This window comes from Crocuta crocuta, unplaced genomic scaffold, assembly GCF_008692635.1.
Source record: "Crocuta crocuta isolate KB4526 unplaced genomic scaffold, BGI_CrCroc_1.0 scaffold266, whole genome shotgun sequence".
In the NCBI taxonomy this organism is placed as follows: Eukaryota; Metazoa; Chordata; class Mammalia; order Carnivora; family Hyaenidae; genus Crocuta; species Crocuta crocuta.
In genome coordinates, this window is record NW_027531005.1 from 3,093,243 (window position 1) to 3,115,096 (window position 21,854).

The 21,854-nt window shown below is 38.7% G+C and overlaps 1 protein-coding gene across 3 annotated transcripts in view; it reads right to left on the reverse strand.

The window, feature by feature from the left end:
* The window catches only part of EXOC4 (exocyst complex component 4), a 752,773-nt gene that overhangs the window by 679,159 nt on the left and 51,760 nt on the right, over positions 1–21,854 (reverse strand). For all 3 annotated transcript variants that reach the window (XM_077770716.1, XM_077770717.1, XM_077770718.1), the window contains exons 4-5: positions 21,061–21,245; positions 7,128–7,237 (exon numbers count right to left, since the gene is read on the reverse strand). In XM_077770716.1, coding sequence (XP_077626842.1) covers positions 7,128–7,237; positions 21,061–21,245 — 295 coding nt within the window. The remainder of the gene's footprint in view (positions 1–7,127; positions 7,238–21,060; positions 21,246–21,854) is intronic.

Here is a 21,854-nt window from a genome sequence, read left to right on the forward strand (position 1 = left end):
GTTGTTGAACTATGATAAGTCAACATAATGGAGTACTATGCAAGTTAAAAAAATAATAATAATAAAGCAAAATCTGTATGAACTAATATGGAGTGATTTCCAGGACATATTATAAAGTGAAAACAGCCAAGTATAAGAGTATCCAAGGTAAAATTTCCCTTCCTAGAAGAGAAGTATAAGAAACACAGGAAGGATAAACCAGAAACTAATGAAATCAATTAACTAACTATATGGGATGGGTAGAAAAACAGAAAAATGAGTAGCATCCATTTAACTCTCCTACATAGTAATAAGGAAGAGAAATGGCCTAATAAAAACCAGGGAAACATTAGACAATTTACAAGAGACCCAAATGGTTCATATACATGGGAAGATTCTCAACACTAGAAACCTCAGAATGCAAACTAAAATAACAAACTAGAAAAAATAAAAACACAGAGCCTGTCAGGTTTGTAAAAATCCACTTGCAAAAATTAAAAGTCTAACAAAGTCAATTTTAAGGGCAAGAAAGAGAGAAACAAAGCTCATGCACAGGTCAGAGAAACCTGCACTGGCACAATCACTTTAAAAAGCTATTTGGTGGGGGGGGTGCCTGAGTGGCTTAGTTGGTTGGGCGTCCAACTTGGGCTCAGGTCATGATCTCATAGTTCATGAGTTCGAGCCCTGTGTTGAGTTCTGTGCTGACAGCTCAGAGCCTGGAGCCTGCTTCGCCTTCTGTGTCTCCCTTTCTCTCTCCCCCTTCCCTGCTTGCTCGCACGCTCCCTCTCTCTCTCTCTCTCTCTCTCTCTCTCAAAAATAAACATTAAATGAAATTAAAATAAAATAAATAAAAGCTATTAGGTGAATGAAATTTAAAATGCACAACATTCCTATACGTATACAACACACATGGCACCCCAGGACTAGGGCTTCCACACTTTTTAGGCATTATGGCATATATGGAAAATAGCTTCTACAGCTCAGTGACTTATAGCACAACTAGGGTAAATGGCGGTGGCTGCACGTAACTAAAGAGAACTTGTCTAGAGATTCCAACTGGCCCACGACCCACCTAGTTACCCCCCAAAGGCTGAAGGGTCCAGTATCTCAGATATATCTACAACCCAAGAGATCCCAAGAGATGAATGGCTGGGTACATTCTGTCCTACAGAAATATGTACAAACATACTCATTCCTATAAAGTTCCTACTAATGAAAAACTGCAAACTTACAACTTGCCTATCTATAGAAGAATGGATAAATTGTAATTATATAATAAAATATATACACTAGTTAAAACTAATAAACTAGAGTTATATTGTAACATAAGAAAACACAAAAGATACAATCTTGAATTTAAAACCCAAGCAGTAAAATGATACATATCATAGTATACAATTATAAGCAAATTTAACTTATATAAATTGGAATCAAGCAAACATGTAAATTAAGTTTTACAATTTATTTAAGCCCTAAAATACTCAAAATAATATACTTTGTATATATATGCATACACAGTATATAACATTTACATACAAATATACACATATATAAATATATGTTACATACATTGCTCCTATAATTACAAATATACAACATATACATTTACATACACACAGTAAAAGTATGCAAACATACAGGAAAAAGATACAGAATAGTTTCAAAACAGTGGTTACCTCTAGGGTAGAAGAGGAAGGAAAGTAATTGAGGAAGAATTCATGCATTCACAAGGGGCTTCAAATGTACCTGTAATTTTTCTTTAAAGAATATCAATCAAATATGGAAAAATATTAAGATTTATTAATCTAGTGGGAAGTACATGATGATGGTGATATTCATCTCCAATACATGAATAACATAATATTTATATTTAATAAGTGCATTTGAATTAACAAACCCTGGCCTTGCTTTCTTTTTACATTTATAAATATCTCAACTATTAATTCTATTCTGCCCCCATTGTATATAGGTCTCAGCTCTAGGGGCGCCTGGGGGGCTCAGTCAGTTGACAATCCAACTCTGGATTTCAGTGCAGGTCATGATCCCAGAGCCACTGGATCAAGCCGTGAATCAGGTTCCATGCTGAGCGTGGAGCCCACGTAAGATTCTCTCTCTCACTGTTCCTCTCCCCCCACCCCACTCACTCTCTCTCTTTCCCTAAAGGCAAGTCAAATCAAATCAAATTATAGTCCTCAGTTCTATTTACAAATAATCATAGATATCAACCAAGATATTTAATAGCAAATGAAGGATTCTTTAGGAACAACTGATTTAAAATGCAAAGGGAGGCCCCAACCTCAGGACACAAGTAACTCAAAAAGTGCCCTATTGTTTTGGAGAACCTTCATTATTCTAGACATGTGAGTTGCGGGAAGAAAAATTTCATCTCCTTTTATGTTAGGATTCATAGCTCCCAGGCCAAGTAGAGAGAATTTAAATATCAAATCCTAAAATTTTAAGAAAAATGTCAAGTCCCAGACCAAGACTTTATGGACTGAAATGCACGTAAGAAAACAGCAGCATAAGAAAAATATCATTTAATTTGTGCTCTCTTTAGGTTTTACTGCTTAACCTATGCTGGTACCAAAAAGAAAGGAAGTAAGAAGTCCAGTTTCATTATAGTTATATTCACAGCAACCCCAGCAGGATCATGCATAAAATGAATAAAGAAGCTACAAATGAAATGCCTGTGTACCCCGGGAGTAATTGCTCAGTCAAAACGTTCCAAAGGCAGCTTGCCAAATGAAAGGACATACTGAGAATCCAAAAGCTTAAACCAACATTTTACTACAATTATTGGCTTTTCGCCACACTTCTCCCATCCTTTTACCTAAGTTATAGTTGAATTACTACATCTAAATTAGACATTAGTTTCCTGTACGTTACAAAATACTGTGACTGATGAGAAATAGGAGAAAGGCTTGCAAAATACATCTCTTACTTCTTTAGAGTAGTAGGAACACCACGAGGCTACCTTCCAACAACTACCATCTGGTGAACCTGGACCAATCACTCAACCTCTGTGGATGGAATAGGCTTATAAAATGAGTTTTGAAAAATAATACCTGATGGGGCCACCTGAATGGCTCAGTCAGCTTGGTGCCTGACTTCAGCTCAAGTCATAATCTCACGGCTCGTGGGTTCGAGCTCAACTTCGGGCTCTGTGCAGATGGCCAAATTCCAAGTCTCCCTCTCTCTCTGCTCCTCCCCGCCCCCCCAGACGCTGTCTCTCTCAAAAATGAATAAACATTTAAAAATAAAATAAGAATACCTCATCAACTAGAATGTATAAGCAACTTTCCATATATTTACTACAAAATGCCTGTTCACACGTTTGCCTATGTTTCATAATTTTACATTTGCATACTTTTGATTAGCTTTTTTTACTGATTTATAGGGGTTCTTTATATACTCTGGATACTTAACCTCTGTTGGACAAATGCCAATCTCTCCATCTATAAGGGCTCTTCTGTAAAATGCCCATCATGTGTACAGTTCTTGAAGATGCCATTTCCTTTCTTCACTAACATGCAGGAAAGCTAAATGGATGCTACTCATTCTTCTCTCTGTGGGTTTCTTGCGTCTGCCAATCTGTGCCTTGATTCTACGTTTTGTAACTAACATTTTTTAATTAATGATGTGTACACATATACAGTTCTATACTCTTATAACTTAATTATATAATAGACTGAGATATGATAGATACAAAAATAATCATTGTATCAACAACAGTAGCTGCCCTGACTACCTCATAGGACTGCTGTATCAATTGCCTGATGCAACAAGTTTTGTGAACCATAACATGTAAACTATTAGAAAATCTCACAGAAGCTACTCGCAACTCTACCCTAAAGACACTTGAAAAATGACTCGTTTGCAAACAATCAAAATTCTTGTTTAATTAACAATAATCTGAAAATCCTTAGGAATCACCTCCAACCCTAATTTATAGCACCCCAATGAGAGATCTGTTCTATCCAGGGATACCCTACTGGAGCTTCCTCTATAAAGACGTCAGTTCTAATGGATTACACCCTCAATCCCACTATTTCACAAGATGAGAAGGGAGTTTTAAAAGCCTACATTAAATTCCCTGCTGAAAATGACCATTACTTTCAAGGCTGACTTGCAGGGCACTTCACAAGTCCCACTTCGCAGGACTTACTGTTCATTAAGAATAAGAAAAAACTGCCCTTTATTTATAGTGTATTTCATCAGCCTCCCACTTTTATATGTACTTAGTAACATTTTATGTGGTTCTCTACATAATTTACATCTTCTTCATTTTCATACAACCCCCTTTAATAATGTGATCCAGATTAATATAGTCCTAAAGATTAGGACTGCAGTGATTTAAAAATAAAAAAAAAAAAAGACTTCACACATAATTTCAAGAAAGTCAAAATTTTACATATTGGCTCCTCAGGACAACTCAAGGCAAAGGAAGCAGTGCAGAGTAAGCAGAGTAGTTGTCCCCAAAGGCTAACTGGGTCCTAATCCCCAGAATCTGCGAATATATTAAATGGCAAGGTGACTTCATAGATGTGACTAAGGCTAAGGACCTTGAGCTGGGGAGGGTAGCCAGAATTATCCAGGTGGAATCAATCTATCACACAAGTCCTTAAAAGGTAGGGAGAGGTAGAAGGGTGGGGCAGAAAGATGTGACCCAAGAAAGAGGTGACACCCTGTCGCTGGTCTGGAAGAGAGAGGAAGAGGTCGACAAGTCTGGGAAAGCGGCAGCCTCTAGGAGCTGGGAAAGGCAAGGAAACGGGCCTCCGGGAGGGGCCTCCAGAAGGAACACAGTCCAGGGAGACCCATAGTGGACTTCTAACCTACAAAACCGTAAGATGGTAAATTTATGTTGTGGTAATTTGTTGGGGGTAACAAGGGAAAACTAATACCCAGGGCATACCCAGCTTTCTGGCAGGAAAACAGACTGGTTAGAAGAGCGTATTCCGAAATCCAGCTCCTCACTTGAAATCACAGCTCTACTGCTTGTCAACTATGTCAAATTAAGCCAATTATTGACCTCCCAATGCCTCAGATTTTCTCAGCTGTAAAATGGAGCCATTGTAACAGTACCTACCTACAAAGACTGTTACAGGACTAAGCTAATTCACGTGAAGTACTTAACATATTATTTTACATACAGTACGCACTAAACACATCTTAGCTACTACTAGTATGCATCCTCATCAGTAATATTTCAACCACTTTGTCTTTCAGTCACCCACAGAAAAATCATGAGATCAGAAGTTTCAAACAGACAAAGGAACGAGCACTTCTAAAAAGAAAGGTTTGTAGTTTATGTATAAGCAGTCTCCATGATGGACCCAGCTCCACTCAATCAACATCCGCACTTTAGGAGTTGTCCCCAATAATGACGCCGAAGTCAACGTGTCACCATGAACTGCACTAAGTGAGAAACGCTAACTACAGGGCCTGACAGAAAAAGTGCCCATCAAAGAGTAGGCTGTCTTGTTAAAAATAATAGATGGAGCAAAATTGAGTTTCTACTTAAATTTGCCGTAATTGGCATGTTTTCAACTTACTTGATATTTACACAGTGCTTTTCATTTGCAAAATGCCTGCCCTATCATTTCTTCCTAAACAATTAAAATTTTTATTTCACATGGCCATTGACTTGGCAACATTTACTTAAATTGATATAACCAGGCTAAGCAATGACGATCACCTTATAAACACATGAAAATATAACAACTGATAATTTTTCCTCAAGGTAGAGGGAAAAATACAAGTCAAAAGTATAAATATATATTGTGTTTCATAATTCCACACACTACAACAGTTCAAGGCAGTGTCAAACTCAAAGAACAGCAATACTATGACAGACAGAAGAAGAAGAAAAAATTTCTTAGCTCCAGGAAGAGGCTTGAGCACAAACCTTGTAAAGTGTCATAATAAAAATAAGTGTTGGGGTTTAAAAAAAAAAATCATTAAGTAGACTAACAGTAAAATCTATTATAAAATAATTTCTACACTTTTCCTACAGTGAAAACAATAAACCTCAAGATTCCAAGCCTAAATAACCCTAAAGCTTAATTAAATGATATTTTAAAAGATAATTAAATATACACCAGCAACAACAATATACAGTCAGGCTCTCAAAAGAAACACTTTCAATTAGTTACATAAAATGTACTGATTGAATCCAAATTATTTTTCTACCTTTCTATCTTTTCATTATTTCAAGCTCTACACAACTATAGAAATAGTAAGAACTCTAAAAACTGATTTATACATGCAAAGCCAATGGTAACTGACATTACCCATTCCTTAAAAGGTATTGAGGACTTCAGCTGTAACAAGAAGGCACCTGTGGGACATCTCATCAAAACATCCCATATCCTTCTCCTCAATCCAGAACTGCAACAGTTGAGCAGCTCTTTGCAGAGACCCAGAGACCATCTGAGCCACGCTAAGCTGAACCCTCCAACAGAGAGGTCTGAGCCATTCCAGAAGAATTCCCCTAAATCTGCATTAAATTCAAAGCAGAATCTTTGTCTGCCTTGACAATTCCCTCTCCAACTTTAAAGGCTAAAATGGCCCTCCGTTGTCTTCTTCAACAGAATAGTAGGGAGCCCAAGAAGAAACATGGTTGGCTCGTGGATAGGACCTCAAAGTGCATTACGTGTACGAGTGTGTGTGCACATCCACATGCAAGCATGTACAGAAGTGGAGAAGCCATGGAAGATACAAGGAATTAGTATAGAGGACACAGGATATAGATCACACACTCAGAAGCTCTCAAGAACCAGACAGGGAATGTAACAGGTGCAGCAGCTGGGTAAAAGCTAACAAAAACAATAGAGGGGAAAAAAAAGACAATGCATCAAAAAGCATTCAGATTCAACTTCAGAAAAATAAACACTGCCAGTCAAATAAAGCGTAACTACAACTGGATTCAGGAGACAGGCCAGATTCAGCTGCCAGTTTTCAACGCTGATAACACAACAGGACCAGCCAATCTTCATCTTACTCCCTCTGAGGCTGGCAAAGAGCTCATAGGAGGCTTCAAGGCACTAACCCCAGGACCGCGCACTCCTGACTCCCCAGACTTCCCCAGGTTTCTGCCTTACTGTAGGATTACGAAAAGAAGCTGAGTGGCTCAAGAAATAAAAACTTACCACTTGAGCTTCCAGGAGTGGAATACTGAGAGGTATCGAGGAATTTTCGAGGAGTAGGAAGATTGGTAACATCAATCAGAGGGACGGGAGAAGCATCTTTTATAAGGGAGCTAAAAGGGAAAGGAAGAGTAGTTAGCTACCACTTTCTCCAAAACCAACCAAAGTCCCACTACATGCCCATCCCCTAAGACTTCTTTTTGTCATAAGCCCCCTACACTGTGACTTTGAGGGTCTCTCAAGAATATTTCCAGTGGTGATTAGTACAGAGAGGGGGTTAAAGATGTATTCTAAGGGTTCCAACTATTCAAATTTTTATTTTGTCTTATTTCAGTGCTAGATTTAAAAACATTAATGTAAATATATTCTGGATCATCTGGATGATTACCTTCCAACCAAAATATGCCATGCAATTTCAGTACCCTTTGTCATTTCTGTATTAAAGTTAATTTATCAGCAAAGGAAGATCAAATGTCACCATATCATGATAACTGAATGAAGGCTTAAGTAGTTGGGCTTTGCTTAACTTGAATTTTCAAGCTGGAGTTTTTGATATATTATGGGAGTTCACTACATTCAGCTTTCTTTCAAAGAGGTTATAAATTTCATCAAATTGAGAATCACAACAATAAAAGATGATTTAAGGAACTCAAAACAGCTTAATTCAGTACTTGATTACCTATTTCACCTTTTCCAAAAAGGCCTCACACCTCATCCTAATGATTAACTTTATCATCTCCAAAATAAACACATTAATTTTAAATGACACAATGACTATAAAAAAACAATTACATTTTCAAGTTAATTCCCACTTCTAGCCATCTGTTAGACGAAGGAAGTAGGCAATTTCAAGGCAAATAACATCTGTGTTCCACTCTCAAGAAACTGAACCATCTATGGGGCACCTGGTTGGGTCAGTCAGAAAAGCACGCCACTCTCGATCTCAGGACCGTAAGTTCAAGCCCCACACTGGGTGTGGAGAGTATTACAAAATAATAATAATAAAAAACTTCAAACAGGAAGGAGGAAGGGAAGGAGGAAAGAGGGAAGAAAGGAAGGAACTGAATTATCTAGCATTCTGCATCTACAACAGAAAAGCTTCTCTAAGTTCCAAGGGTAGACAGGGACAAGGCCACAATTCTCACCTCCTTCCAGTCCCACAAACAACATCAGTAGTAGCACTGGCTACCTGGCTAACCACAGAAGTGACTCTCATGATGGTGGTAAACAGAGGGCAGGCAGAGCGGGGGAGTGGGGACAAGACCACACCTTAAGGAAAGCTCTCTCCAAATGGGAAAGTCACGTTCATTTTTAACATCGCCACCCCCACCCACCCACAGTGACATATCCCCAGCTGCCTCCTACCACTCCTTTTGGGTCCAAAGTGCTACGTACGTGTGTAGTTTTAACCTAATAAATGTATGCATGTTCTTTCAGAACTCTGAAAAACAAACTTTATGTTAAAGGGCAAAATCATCACTTTAGGTATTATTTTTATCAAGTGCTAATGACACGTGAGCTGTTGTCCCAGGCCTTGAGGATAAGTGACAGTTACTAAGTTCTCCCTTCTCACTGACTGCAGGGGAAAGAAGGAACCAACAACTCAAACAAGTCTCCTGCATCTAAGTGTTGGGCACGGCATTCGGTGCCAAGGATGCAAGCACGAACACCGTACGAGCGAAACCAAACTTAGCCCATTTCCAGCTGTTGGAACCACTCAGAGACTAACCTCAAACCTCAGATTGAAGATTTAGAAGTAACAAAGATAAGATTTACCTGGCATTAAATGGACATAGTTCCCATAAATCTTGTCGTCCAACATAAATCTATTAACTTCCTATTTGCCTAAACTATCCTAAGAAAAAGAGAGGGATTGGTCACAATAGTTTATAAAATCTGTTTATAAAATCAATTAGAGGAGAGATTGATCCAGTCACCTTTAACATACTGACTACTGCTCCCGTCTCAGTTTCTCCCTCAACTACCTCACCTCACCTCTTACCTGCATTTACTCACAACTGCAAAACTAGCTCCATGAGCCTCCCTCCCCTGGATAATCACTGATGTTTATAATGCTGCTACTCGGTATTAAGAAAAAATTCAGTCCAATTCTAAATGATAGGAAAAATATATAATACATTTCATAAATATTTCCATAACAAAAACAGACAGGTTATTTTTAGAGCACTGATAAATGAAGGTTATCAATTAACAGGAAAGTTCAGGTGTAGAGCTGGAATACATAAGCAGTACGGTTAGTACCTACTTGTATACGGTGAGATGTGTATACATGTGAGTATAATACACACTTGTATAAACACAGATAGGTACAAGCTTCACTCCTAGATTAAAACCTACAATTATTTTCTCAATTTTAACCTAAAAATGTTTTCAGTTAAAAACAGGGTACTATATGGCTTGCCATTTTCACTTTGAAAAACATAACCTACTGACTTCATTTACGAGAGCCAAAAGGGCTCTCAAACTCCATCAATAAATTTTTAGAAAGTCAATGTACTGCAAAACTATTTTCATAGACTCATCTCTCTAAAATTTTCCCCCGGGCTTCAATTTTCTCCTTTGTGAACACTAACCCAAAGGCAAGTAACTCTGGAAATGACTTTTGGTTTTTCTCTTGTTCGTTTATGAAAGGACTTAGTCTCAAGAGTTCAAGAGCAAGCGGGCACACCCACTCGTTCAGCTACTAGAGACATGAAGCTCCACAGAAAGGGGGCACTATCATAGAATACTGCCTTTAAATAGTAGGTGCCTCCGCTTCCATTTCAGACATGAAATTTAAATAGTAGGTACCTCCGTTTCCATTTCAGAAGAAATTAAGTTGAGCAAGTATGAGTACCTCCAAAGGGTTCTGACTATCTCTGAGGAAGTATTTTTGAAAACAGAAAATAAAACCAAAATTAGATTGTTCTTATCAAGTTTGTAATTAATATGAATGCTCTGAACTGCCTTATTTTGAAAGAAATATCGGTAGAAATTAGTTTTCTTTTTAAATACATATGATTACAAGTTTTTTAATGTTTACTTCTCAGAGAGAGAGAGAGAAAGAGAGAAAGAGAGAGAAAGAGAGAGAAAGAGAGAGAGAGAGAGAGAGAGAGAAAGCCGGTGTGGGGCACTGAGAGGGAGACACAGATCTGTTTTCTGGCTCTGTCAGCCCAGAGCCGGACGCGGAGCGGGAACTCACCAACTACGAGATCATGACCTGAGCTGAGGTCAAATGCCCAACCAACTGAGCCACCCAGATGCCCCATACAAATTTTAAATTCATTTAGAATCACTCATAGCTGAGTTGTAAAAGACACTTGACATACATGAAATCCTACAGTCCCCCTACAATTACTAACTACATGTTGTAATTGAATGGGGTTTGCTATTGACTAACCACCTGGTGGCAAACAGGAAAATTATAAAACAAACTATACCAAAACCATTCCCTACTACCATAACCCTAAACACTTTCTGGCCATTAACCATCCATCCATCTAGTAGGGAACTACTTACACATGCATACGCAGTAAAAAGTTTGGGTTTTCTGGGGTTTTTTTTAAAGAAGCGTTAGAAGTCCCAAAAACGTATTAAACATTTGCTTTTTAATTAGAACTTCTTTCTAATTCCTTCACTTCACTTTCATTCCTTCACTTAACAATATGTCCAACTATGTCCAAAATTCACAGGGGCAGCTCTCTTGGCTGATTTTAAGGTCAAACTAGAACTTGACAGAGGTGAGCTGACCTGTAAGTTGTAAATCTAGTAACGACTTGGTTCACCTCTATCACCCCAACACCTGGCACGGTACCCACAGAGAGCAAGGGTTCATAAAAGTTTGTTAAGTCAAACTGAGCTGAGAAATGGCTGTCAAAGATAATATGCCCTTAGTCAGAAAATGTAACTGAATAATGAAACAGGGGAATGGCAGGCAAAGTAATTCTCTATCATTCTAAGATTGGCCTGAACATAGAGAAAGAATGATGAATGATTCAGACGGTATAAAAGTCAAAAACAGTCATGGTCTCAAATGATAGATCAAGAGTGAAGACATGTAGTACAACAAAAAGTGAAACTAGGCAAAGGGGAAAAAAGAACTGAAAGATACAGAAAGAAAACAAACAAAAACAATAGAAGACAAAATGGGAAATAAGTAACACAACAGGGTCCAGCACTCTCCTAACTCCCCCATAGACAAATACAGACACCAAAATCCATGGGGCTGAAATCTTCTCCTCTATGAGCCAGAGCTCCCCCAAGGAAACAAGGTTAAATCAAGTATTAATCCAGGATGCAGAAAGTAAATGGATTAACTTTAAAAAACTTTTTATTGATTTTATCAGTTTATGAAGGTATTATAGGTTTTTGAAAAATATATTATTAAAAAATTTAAAAAAACTAATATAATTATACTGTAGCGCTTTCCAGAACATGTAGCAGAAGAGTCTTTTCTATCCATCCATCCCTGCCTCTCTAAATAGACACGCGCTCATACAGAGAAAAACATACACGTGCTCTTTTTCAACATGATTTGGATCATCCTATATAGAATTTTAAATCCTATATAGTTTTTCATTTCAGCAGTAAACATTTTGCTATTCCATTAAAAGTAATCTTCAAAAGCATCAATAATTATATTACTTTGAAATAATAATACATGCTTATGATGAACACATTCACAGTCGTGAGGGTATGAACTAAGTCCTTATTTCCTATTTCCTATCCACCATTTCCATTTCTCATAGGTAATTCCTTTAATCAGTGTCAATATTATCCTTCCGGGAATTTTCTCTTTAGAAATACACAAACATTTATGCCTACATATAAAGGATACATGTTTAAATATATATTCTCTCAATTCTTACACAAATAGGCTCATCCTGTACATACTGCTTTTCAATTGGCTCTTTTTAGACCCAAGAATATATTGTAGAAATCTTTCCCTATCACCACAAAGAGATCTTTCTCATTTATTTAAAAGTTACATAGCATGGATCTGGAGACTCAAGGATCTCTTTGCCAGAGCACTTTCCCCTATGCTGCCAGTCGAGGGGGCATAAGCTTCCCCTTACCTCCACCCCAAACACACGTGAAATCTTCACCGAGGTGGAAACCTACAGGAGAAGGGGAATGGTCATAGAACCGACTTCCGAGGGTGTGTGAGAATTCAGTGACATAAAGCATTCAAAGCGGCACGTCCAGTACTTGTTTGCCTGTTTACTGGTTTTGTCTGTGTGTTTGTGTACCTTTGTTCCCTGTGTGGTTGTCTGTTTTCTCTTTCCAGGGCTACCTCAAGAAATAAGCCAAAGTACACATGGTGGAGACAAAATAACCAAATGCTCAACAAGAGAAACCAAGAGACACATTCAAAGAACACTTCCTGAACGGACAGGCCCTGGACACTCAAAGAGCCCTCTTTAATACAGCAGAACTCCAGGGGCAAAGTGTACAACAACCTTTTAAAATTAACAAGAGATAGAAAGCTAACCAAAATGATGAAATGGAAGAACTCTCCTCCAAAGAAATTCCAGGAAGAAATGACAGCTAAAGAACTGCTCAAAACACATATGAGCAACATAACGGAAAAAGAATTTAGAATAATAGTCATAAAATTAATTGCTGGGCTTGAAAAAAGCATGGAAGATATCAGAGAAACTATTGCTACAAAGACTATGGAGCTCAAAAACAGTTATGACGAATTTAAAAATGCTATAAATGAGATACATAATAAAATGGAGGCATCCAATGCATGGATTGAAGAGGCAGAAAGGAGAATAAGTGGTTTAGAAGACACTATTATAGAAAAAGAAGAAACTGAAAAAAAAGAGAGATAAAATGATCCAGGAACATGAAAGAAGAATTCGAGAGCTCAGCGATACAATCAAACAGAACAATATCCATATCATAGGAATCCCAGAAGAGGAAGAGAGAAGGCAAGGTGCTGAAGGAGTCCTTGAACAAATTATAGCAGAGAACTTCCCCAACCTGGGGAGGGAAGTAGATGTTGAAATTCAAGAGGCACAGAGAACTCTCCTCAGATGTAACTTGAACCGATCATCTGCACGACATATTATGGTGAAACAGGCAAAATATAAGGACAAAGAGAGAATTCTGAAAGCAGCTAGGGAGAAAAGGGCCCTAACATACAAAGGAAAACCTATCAGAGTGGTGACAGACCTATCTACTGAAACTTGGCAGGCCAGAAAGAAATGGCAGGAGATCTTCAATGTGATGAACAGAAAAAATATGCAGCCAAGAATCCTCTATCCAGCAAGCCTGTCATTCAGAATAGAAGGAGAGATAAAAGTCTTTCCAAATAAACAAAAATTGAAAGAATTTGGCACCACTAAACCAGCCCTACAAGAAATCCTGAGGGGGACTCTCTGAGGGAAATGTTGCAAGGAACACAAGATGCTAGAGTCACCACCACAAGCATGAATCCCACAAACGACACAATGACTCTAAACCCATATATTTCAATAACAACACTGAATGTAAAGGGGCTGAGAGCTCCAATCAAAAGACACAGGGTAGCAATATGGATAAAAAAATAAAATCCATCTATTTGCTCTCTACAAGAAACACACTTTAGACTGGAGGACACCTTCAGATTAAAAGTAAGGGGATGGAGAAATAAATATATATCATGCTACTGGAAGTCAAAAGAAAGCTGGAGTAGCTATGCTTATATCAGACAAACTGGACTTTAAATTAAAGACAGTAACAAGGGATTAAGAAGGGCATTATATAATAATTACAGGGTCTATCCATCAGGAAGAACTAACCATTATAAATTTCTACACACTGAATATGGGAGTACCTAAATATATAAAACAATCACAAACAGAAACAATCTTATAGGTAAGAATGTGCTAATAGCAGGGGATTTTAATAATCCACTTACAGCAACGGATAGATCAACTAGACAGAAAAATCACTCAAGACCCAATGGACTGGAATGACACATTGGACCAGATTGATCAGACAGATATATTTAGAACTCTACATCCTGAGGCCATGGAATTCACTTTCTTCTCAAGTGCGCATGGCACATTCTCCAAGACAGATCACATACTGGGACATAAAGCAGCCCTCAATAAATATAAAAGAATAGAGATCATACCATGCACACTTGCAGATCACAATGAGATGAAACTTGAAATCAATCACAGGAAGAAGTCTGGAAAACCTCCAAAATCATGGAGGTTAAAGAACACCCTACTAAAGAAGGAATGGGCCAATAAGGCAACTAGAGAAGAAATTTTAAAATATATGGAAACAAATGAAAATGAAAATACAATCCAAACTCTATGGAGTTTGGGAGTCAGGGAATACTATGAAAAATTATATGCCAACAAATTGGACAACTTAGAAGAAATGGACAAATTCCTAAACACACACTCACTACCAAAATTCACATGGGAAGAGATAGGAAATCTGAACAGACCCATAACTAGTGAAGAAATGGAATCAGTTATCAAAAATCTCCCAACAAATAAGAGCCCTGGGCCAGATGGCTTCCCTGGGGGAATTCTACCAGACATTTAAAACAGAATTAATACCCATTCTTCTCAAGCTATTCCAAAATGTAGAAAGCAAAGGAAAACTTCCTGACTCAATTTATGAAGCCAGCATCACTCTGATTCACAAGCCATATAAAGACCCAGCAAAAAAAGAGAACTACAGGCCAACATCCATGATGAATACAGATGCAAAAATCCTCCACAAGACTCTTGCAAATCGAATCCAATAGCGCATAAAAAGAATTAATCACCAAGATCAAGTGGGATTCATTCCTAGGTTAGAAGGCTGGTTCAATATTTGCAAATCAATCAATGTGATACATCACATCAACAAAAGAAAATATAAAAACCATATGATCCTGTCGATAAATGCAGAAAAAGCATTTGACAAAATACAGCATCCCTTCTTAATAAAGACCCTCAAGAAAGCTGGGATAAAAGGAACTAACTTAAACATCATAAAGGCCATCTATGAGAAGTCCTCAGCTAACATCATCCTCAATGGGGAAAAACTGAGAGCTTTCCCTCTGAGATCAGGAACACAACAAATATGTCCACTCTCACCACTTTTGTTTAACATAGTACTGGAAGGCCTAGCATCAACAATCAGACAACAAAAGGAAATAAAAGGCATCAGAACTGGCAAAGAAGTCAAACTTTCACTTTTTGCAGACAACATGATACTCTACATAGAAAACCCGACAGACTCCACCAGAAGCNGGTTACATGGCATGGATATGCCATAATTCACCTCACTATACACCTCTTGATGAACATCTAAATTGTGTATTTTCTGTTGTTCTTACCAATAATATTCCAGTGACTATCTTGTTACATATATTTTTATGATATGGTCCTATTTTTGTAGGATATGGGCCAAAAGAGCCTCCTCCACACACATTCTCTGAATTTTATCTAATGCTAGTAAAGTTTTATCTTGTGATTTTTAAAGTGAGTTAGAATTTTTTGTATATAATAAAAATTAGGCATCTAAATTTATTTTTCTTTAGCCAAATATCTCAACACTAATTTCTAAGCAGCACTCATTCCCTTTACTTACTTGGATTATTGTTAAAAAATATTAAAGTCCCAAATACCCTGCCTCTGTTTCTAAATTCTTTTTTGCTATACCAACCTGATTTGTTTTAAACATTTATTCATTTTTGAGAGAGAGAAGAGTGGGTGAGCAAGGGGCAGAGAGAGAGGGAGACAAAGAATCTGAAACAGGCTCCAGCACCAAGCTGTCAGCACAGAACCTGATGCAAGGCTTGAACCCACAGACCATGAGACCATGACCTGAGCTAAAATCGAACACTAAACCAACAGAGCCACCCAGGCACCCCCAGCCCAGTCTGCTTTTGTATTTGCATACGTGCACTTTTTTAATTAGTTTTACCATACAGTTAAATATTAGATAAGAAAAGCCTCCCTTATTACCTCCCTTCAATTTTTTAAAAACAGTTCTTATTTATTTATTCTTCCATGTGAATTACAGATCTGACAATTTCAAAAAACCCAACAGGGATTTAACTGGAACTGACATCTCTGAGTTAAGAACGTGGAGGTTCTCCTCATTTATTTACGTCTTGTTTCATATCCACCAGATACCATTTTTATTATTTTTCCATGTAGCCATGAAACTTCCTTTTATTACACCTATTAACTGTCTATTTCTACTTCAAAAATACCTATCTGCCTTCGTGTGATTTTGTTTTTGTTTTCTACAAAAGTAGAAATTTGTTACTGGATGTTCATGTGTTTGCTTTTGGATACCAACAGTTGGAACAATCTTTGTATTTAGAAAGGCCCTCAATTGTCTAGGTCAATGCAAAAAAGAAAGAGGGCCCACCTTTCTAGTGGAAAAGCGGAAAGAGGCCAGACATGTCTCAGGCTGACCAAATTGGATGCTGCTACCTAGGACTTTGAATCCTGAGGAGATAAAGACAGATGCAGGGACGGGCACTTAGGGAACACTGGAACGAGAGGGCAAACTCCAGCAACAGCAGGCATGGTAACAGCAGAACAACCCAACCAGCCCCTCCCTGCGCTTGTCCACGGTGTGCGCTCAGCTGCTTCATCTCTCCTGGTCCCTCGGGGGTGTTAGAGCCTGATTACACAGCCTTCTTCCCTTCAGCTCTATGACCTACCTTACCACCTTCTGCTTAATTCCTTTCCTTCTCTGAGTTGTCCGGATTGATTTCTGCTACTTGTTATCTACAATACTGGCTAATAAAGCATCTTTTGTACAGAGACCATTTTATTTGCTTCTCCTCTAGTGATTTTCAAGAGAAATCTGTAGTGGCGCCTGGGTGTTTCAGTTGGTTGAACGTCTGACTCTTGATTTCAGCTCAGGTCATGATCTCATGGTTCATGGGATCGAGCCCTCTGTTGGACTCTGCACTGGCAGCACAGAGCCTGCTTGAGATTCTTTCTCTCCTCTCTCTCTCCCAAAATAAATAAACATTAAAAAAAAAAAAATCCTGGGGCACCTGGGTGGCTCAGTCAGTTAAGCATACAACTTCACCTCAGGTCACGATCTCACAGTTTGTGAGTTTGAGCTCCGCATCGGGCTCTGTGCTGACAGCTCAGAGCCTGGAGCCTGCTTGACATTCTGTGTCTCCCTCTCTCTCTCTGCCCTTCCCTTACTCACGTTGTCTCTCTCTTTCTCAAAAATAAACATTTAAAAATTTTTTTTAAAAAAGAAATCTTTACATATACATACCTAGGTTGATAAACACAAAATTAAGCTAAACATTTTCTCCAATTACTCAAATGCAAAACAACTTCTGACTTACCTTGCACAAGAATTCACCATTCCTTTTTATCTCCTGCCTGTCCAAATTACCCAGACATAATGTGGGGATATAATTCCTGTTTATTATGGAGTATTCTTTGACCACATAGACCTTTTTCAAAAATAGCTTCAGCTTATATTTTTGATCTTATAAAAATGTATTTGTCAGCTTTCTATATGCAAATTTTCATGTTTAATGGTATGTGGTCCTTACAGTAGTTTCAAACTACTACAACTTTATTGTTCTCAAGTTGCTGATTTTGGTTCGTACCTTAGAGTTCATCTTTGCATATTAGTTCTTTTTGTTGTTAATTTATATCTGAGAATGTCTCGCTGCTTCCCATGCTTAACAGTGTCCACTTGGCTGGGTATAGAAATCTTTGACCCAATTCGTCCCCATTCAACACTTTGTAGACTCTGTTCTGCTCTCTTCAGGTATTTTGTGTTCAGCAAATCCTGGTGATCCTGATTTCTGCCACTCTTTACCAGGCCTACGGCTCACTGGGGTGCCTGGGTAGCTCAACTGGTTAAGCATCTGACTTCAGCTCAGGTCGTGATCTCACAGTTCATGGGTTTGAGCCCCAGGTCGGGCTCTGTGCTGACAGCTTGGAGCCTGGAACCTGCTTTGGATTCTGTGTTTCCCTCTCTCTCTGCCCCTCCCCCACTCACACGCTGTCACACTCTGAAAAATAAACAAACATTAAAAAAAAAACAAAACCCTAAGACTCAAAATATCAGTGGCCCGAGTACAATAAAAATTTTCCTCCCTCTTATATAAAAGATGTAACTCATTCAGGGCTATAAAGGAGGATCCATGCTTTTAAAGAGTTTAGGATGTGCCTGCTATCCTCAAGGTCACATAGTATCCAAGACAGCTTGATGGCACCAATCCATGTCCTCAACAGGAAGTAAAGGAAGGCAAGTGAAGGGTAAAATAGTGAGAGTACCACTTTGGCTGGCATCTTTAAAGAATTTTCCTAGGAGCCCTGATTCAAAAGCTTGCAAGCAGAAGTCTCCCTAACGACCTTTAGCTATGTAGGAGGATGGGACATTCAGCCTGTTAGCTGCTAGGAACCAAATAAGGGTTGTCATTAAAAATGAAGAAGGGCCAAATGGCTATCGGATGGGCAAATAACTCTCTGTCACAGGAGATGACAATTTTTCTTCCTAGTCCTCACAGAATTTTTTTACAATGCATAAAGACCTCCTGATCATATCTAAGAGTAAGTTTTTACATCAATTTTACCTTAAATCCTTTTGATTTGCAGACCAAGGTCTTTTTGTTTTTTCTTCTGTTTAAGTAGGCTTCTTTATTTACATTGTAATTGTCACCTCTGTTTCTCTGTGTATTCGTTTGCTAGGGCTGCCCTGATGAGGTACCCCAGACTGGGTGGCTTAACCAACAGAAGTTTATTTTCTTACAGTTATGGAGGCCAGAAGTCAAGATCAAGATATTGGGACTTGATTTCTTCTGAGAACTTTCTCCTTGCCTTGTAGATGGTGTCTACAGACTAGGTCTTCACAGGATTGTTCCTCTGGGTAAGTCTGTATCCAAATTTCTTCTTAAATAGACAGCGGTCATATTGGAGTAGGGTCTACCCCAATGACCTCATTTTAATTTATTTACCTCTTAACAGACCCTACCTCTAATCTTAGTCACAGTCTGAAGCACTGGCAGTTAGGTCTTTAACACCTAAATTTTAGGCGGACACAATTCAGCCCAAACCACTCTCATGTTAGTGTTGTTCTACAGAATTACTAAAATCACTATTGTCCAGCTTTTGGATCCACTAACGACCTTTAGCTATGTAGGAGGATGAAATCTTTCTTTTATCATCCTGTCTTTGTCCTCTGTATGAAGAAACTTTTCCCTCCCCATCACTGATTCAAGTCTTCTTTCCAATGCTTTAAACAAAGATTGAATCTCCCTGCTTTATTTCACCTGTTCTTACATCTTGTTCATGTTTCATTCGTTCTTTCTGCATCTCTACCAATTCCATTCTTACAGCTCGGCGTTACCCTCTCACAGAAGCTCCATGCTGGCTGCATACAGCCACAGAATAGGCATGTTCGCCAATAAGCACGTATGTTGGTGGTTGGCTGATCCAGGCTCGGCAGCCCGGTGACCTTAGCTCGGTTCCACGCAGTTCTCTTCCTCCTCTGGGCCTGACGCTGTCCTGGCAAAGGCACAAGACAGCCCATGCGGAGCCCCTCCTTGTGGCACGTGCTTAACAATCAGCAAAAGCAAGAACCCCACCCCCCAAAAAAACCCCATAAAAATCAAAGAGCAGCAAGTATACTTCTCCCACTACAGTGGAGGAAGGAGTAGTGGTTTTAAACAATCTCATCTATTACATCATCCTGCATCTTTTGGAAAACTCCAGCTTAAGCATCTTAAACTTTCCTGTTTTGATTTATAAACTTGTTTTGTCAAACAAATGTTCTTCTCTGAGACTTATTTTCCCTTATGTTATAGAATATTTTCACAGGACCCAGAGTATTTTGGAGTCTTTTTTTTTTTTTTTAATCCTTACAATGGGAAGGAATCTATTCAGACCTGCTATTTACCACCACATACTGTGGAAGGAACTGCCTTAGCACCGCCCCCACCCAACACCACTCCCGGCTAAGGAACTAACACATTTATTCAGATACAGTGTTGAAGTTAAGTCTCCGGTACATAACTCTTAGCTCAATTTGTGTGCCTGGCAAAAGATTTTCTAGTGCCCATCTGCGGAAACGAGATAGAAACTTCCCTTTCTGTCAGGGTCTCGGACTGAATTGAAGCATCACACACAAAGTTGGCAATTTTTGTCTGAACAGGATAGGACTTCAAAGACTTCATTCCCAGCATGCACTGCTTCCAGTGCTCCTCTTTTCTGTAGCTGGATGAAAAGGTATGAGCACATGTATTTCAACAGGTACTGCTAAAGTGCCCTCTGAAAAGATCTCACGGCTATTTTGAAGGAATGTTGGAAGTACTATGACATGCGTAGCTATCTGATACATGTTAATAATGTTAGTAGTCTCCTGTCTTAACTTCCTTAAGATCTGCTCTTACTTCCTTCCAGGTCTAGACTAACCCAATGAATTTCTTGAGTCCTTAAGTATGGGACTATGCTACGGTCAGCCCAAGGATAAAGGAAAAAGTGTTCTCTCTGAAGCTCTCCTGAACTATTCCACAAAGAAGATTGTCAAAAGCTGAACACAACCCTGAGTAACAAAGAATCTTACAACTTCAGTCCACACACTTATATTTCTTAGTTAGGCCGACTGTCCTATATAACTTAAGGATCTTTTTCTCTTCCTTGTGAGATATACCAGAATATCTCTAATCCAGTACAAAAGCCCACAGTGTAGGTTTCTTATCTCTTTGCATAAAAGGGTCATCATAAATGTGCAATGAAGGAATGAAGAAACGCTGGATGTCAGCCTTTCAGAACATGGAGTATTTGCTATTATAAAACCATCTTCTAGTTTCAGGGACAGCACGTTAAACAGTGAAAAACAAAACCAAGAAGCAAATAAACTACAATAGTATTCTGGGAAACAAATAATATTCCTTAAATGTCTCCACTGCCACAGGACACTGAAGCAGAGGGGCTCCTGAACCAACCTCACTCTCCCTTTCTCCTTGTTCCGCTGCACCACTCGGCTAGTGGATTTGATGTACAGGTGCCGGTGCAGCTCATCTATGAGAACCAGGTGGAGGTTCATCTTCTTGCTGTGAAGCTCCAACCTAAGGTCGCTCAGTCCTTCCACCTGGAGCAGGGGACCCTCCAAAGACTCCACTGCTGACACCTGAAGAGAGAATAAAAAATGATTAAGTAGGACAACTACATAACCCAGCAGTATTAGAATCACGAGAGACTATTTTTAAAAGAAAAAGAGAATTTATATGAACCTTATCAGCATACATCAGACTTTGAAGAGTATAACATGGTTAGGCCTAGCTGTGCCTTTGAAGGGTGCACCACCCAAGAGAAATAATGCTGAAGAAAACAATCTTATTAAACATAAACATTTGCAACAACGTGGATGGAACTGGAGGGTATTATGCTGAGTGAAATAAGTCAGTCAGCAAAGGACAGATACCATGTTTTCACTCATATATGGATGTTAAGAAACTTAACAGAAGACATAGGGAAAGGGAAGGGAAAAAAATAGTTACAAACAGAGAGGGAGGGAGGCAAATCACAAGAGACTCTTAAATACAGAGAACAAACTGAGGTTGGGGGTGGGGGAAAGGGGAAAATGAGTGATGGGCATTGAGGAGGGCACTTGTTGGGATGAGCACTGTGTGTTGTAATGTAAGCCAATTTGACAATAAATTTTATTTTTAAAAACTAAAAAAAAGAATAGAGGAAAACTTTTCACTAAAAAAAAAAAAGATAAACATGAAGGCATCTA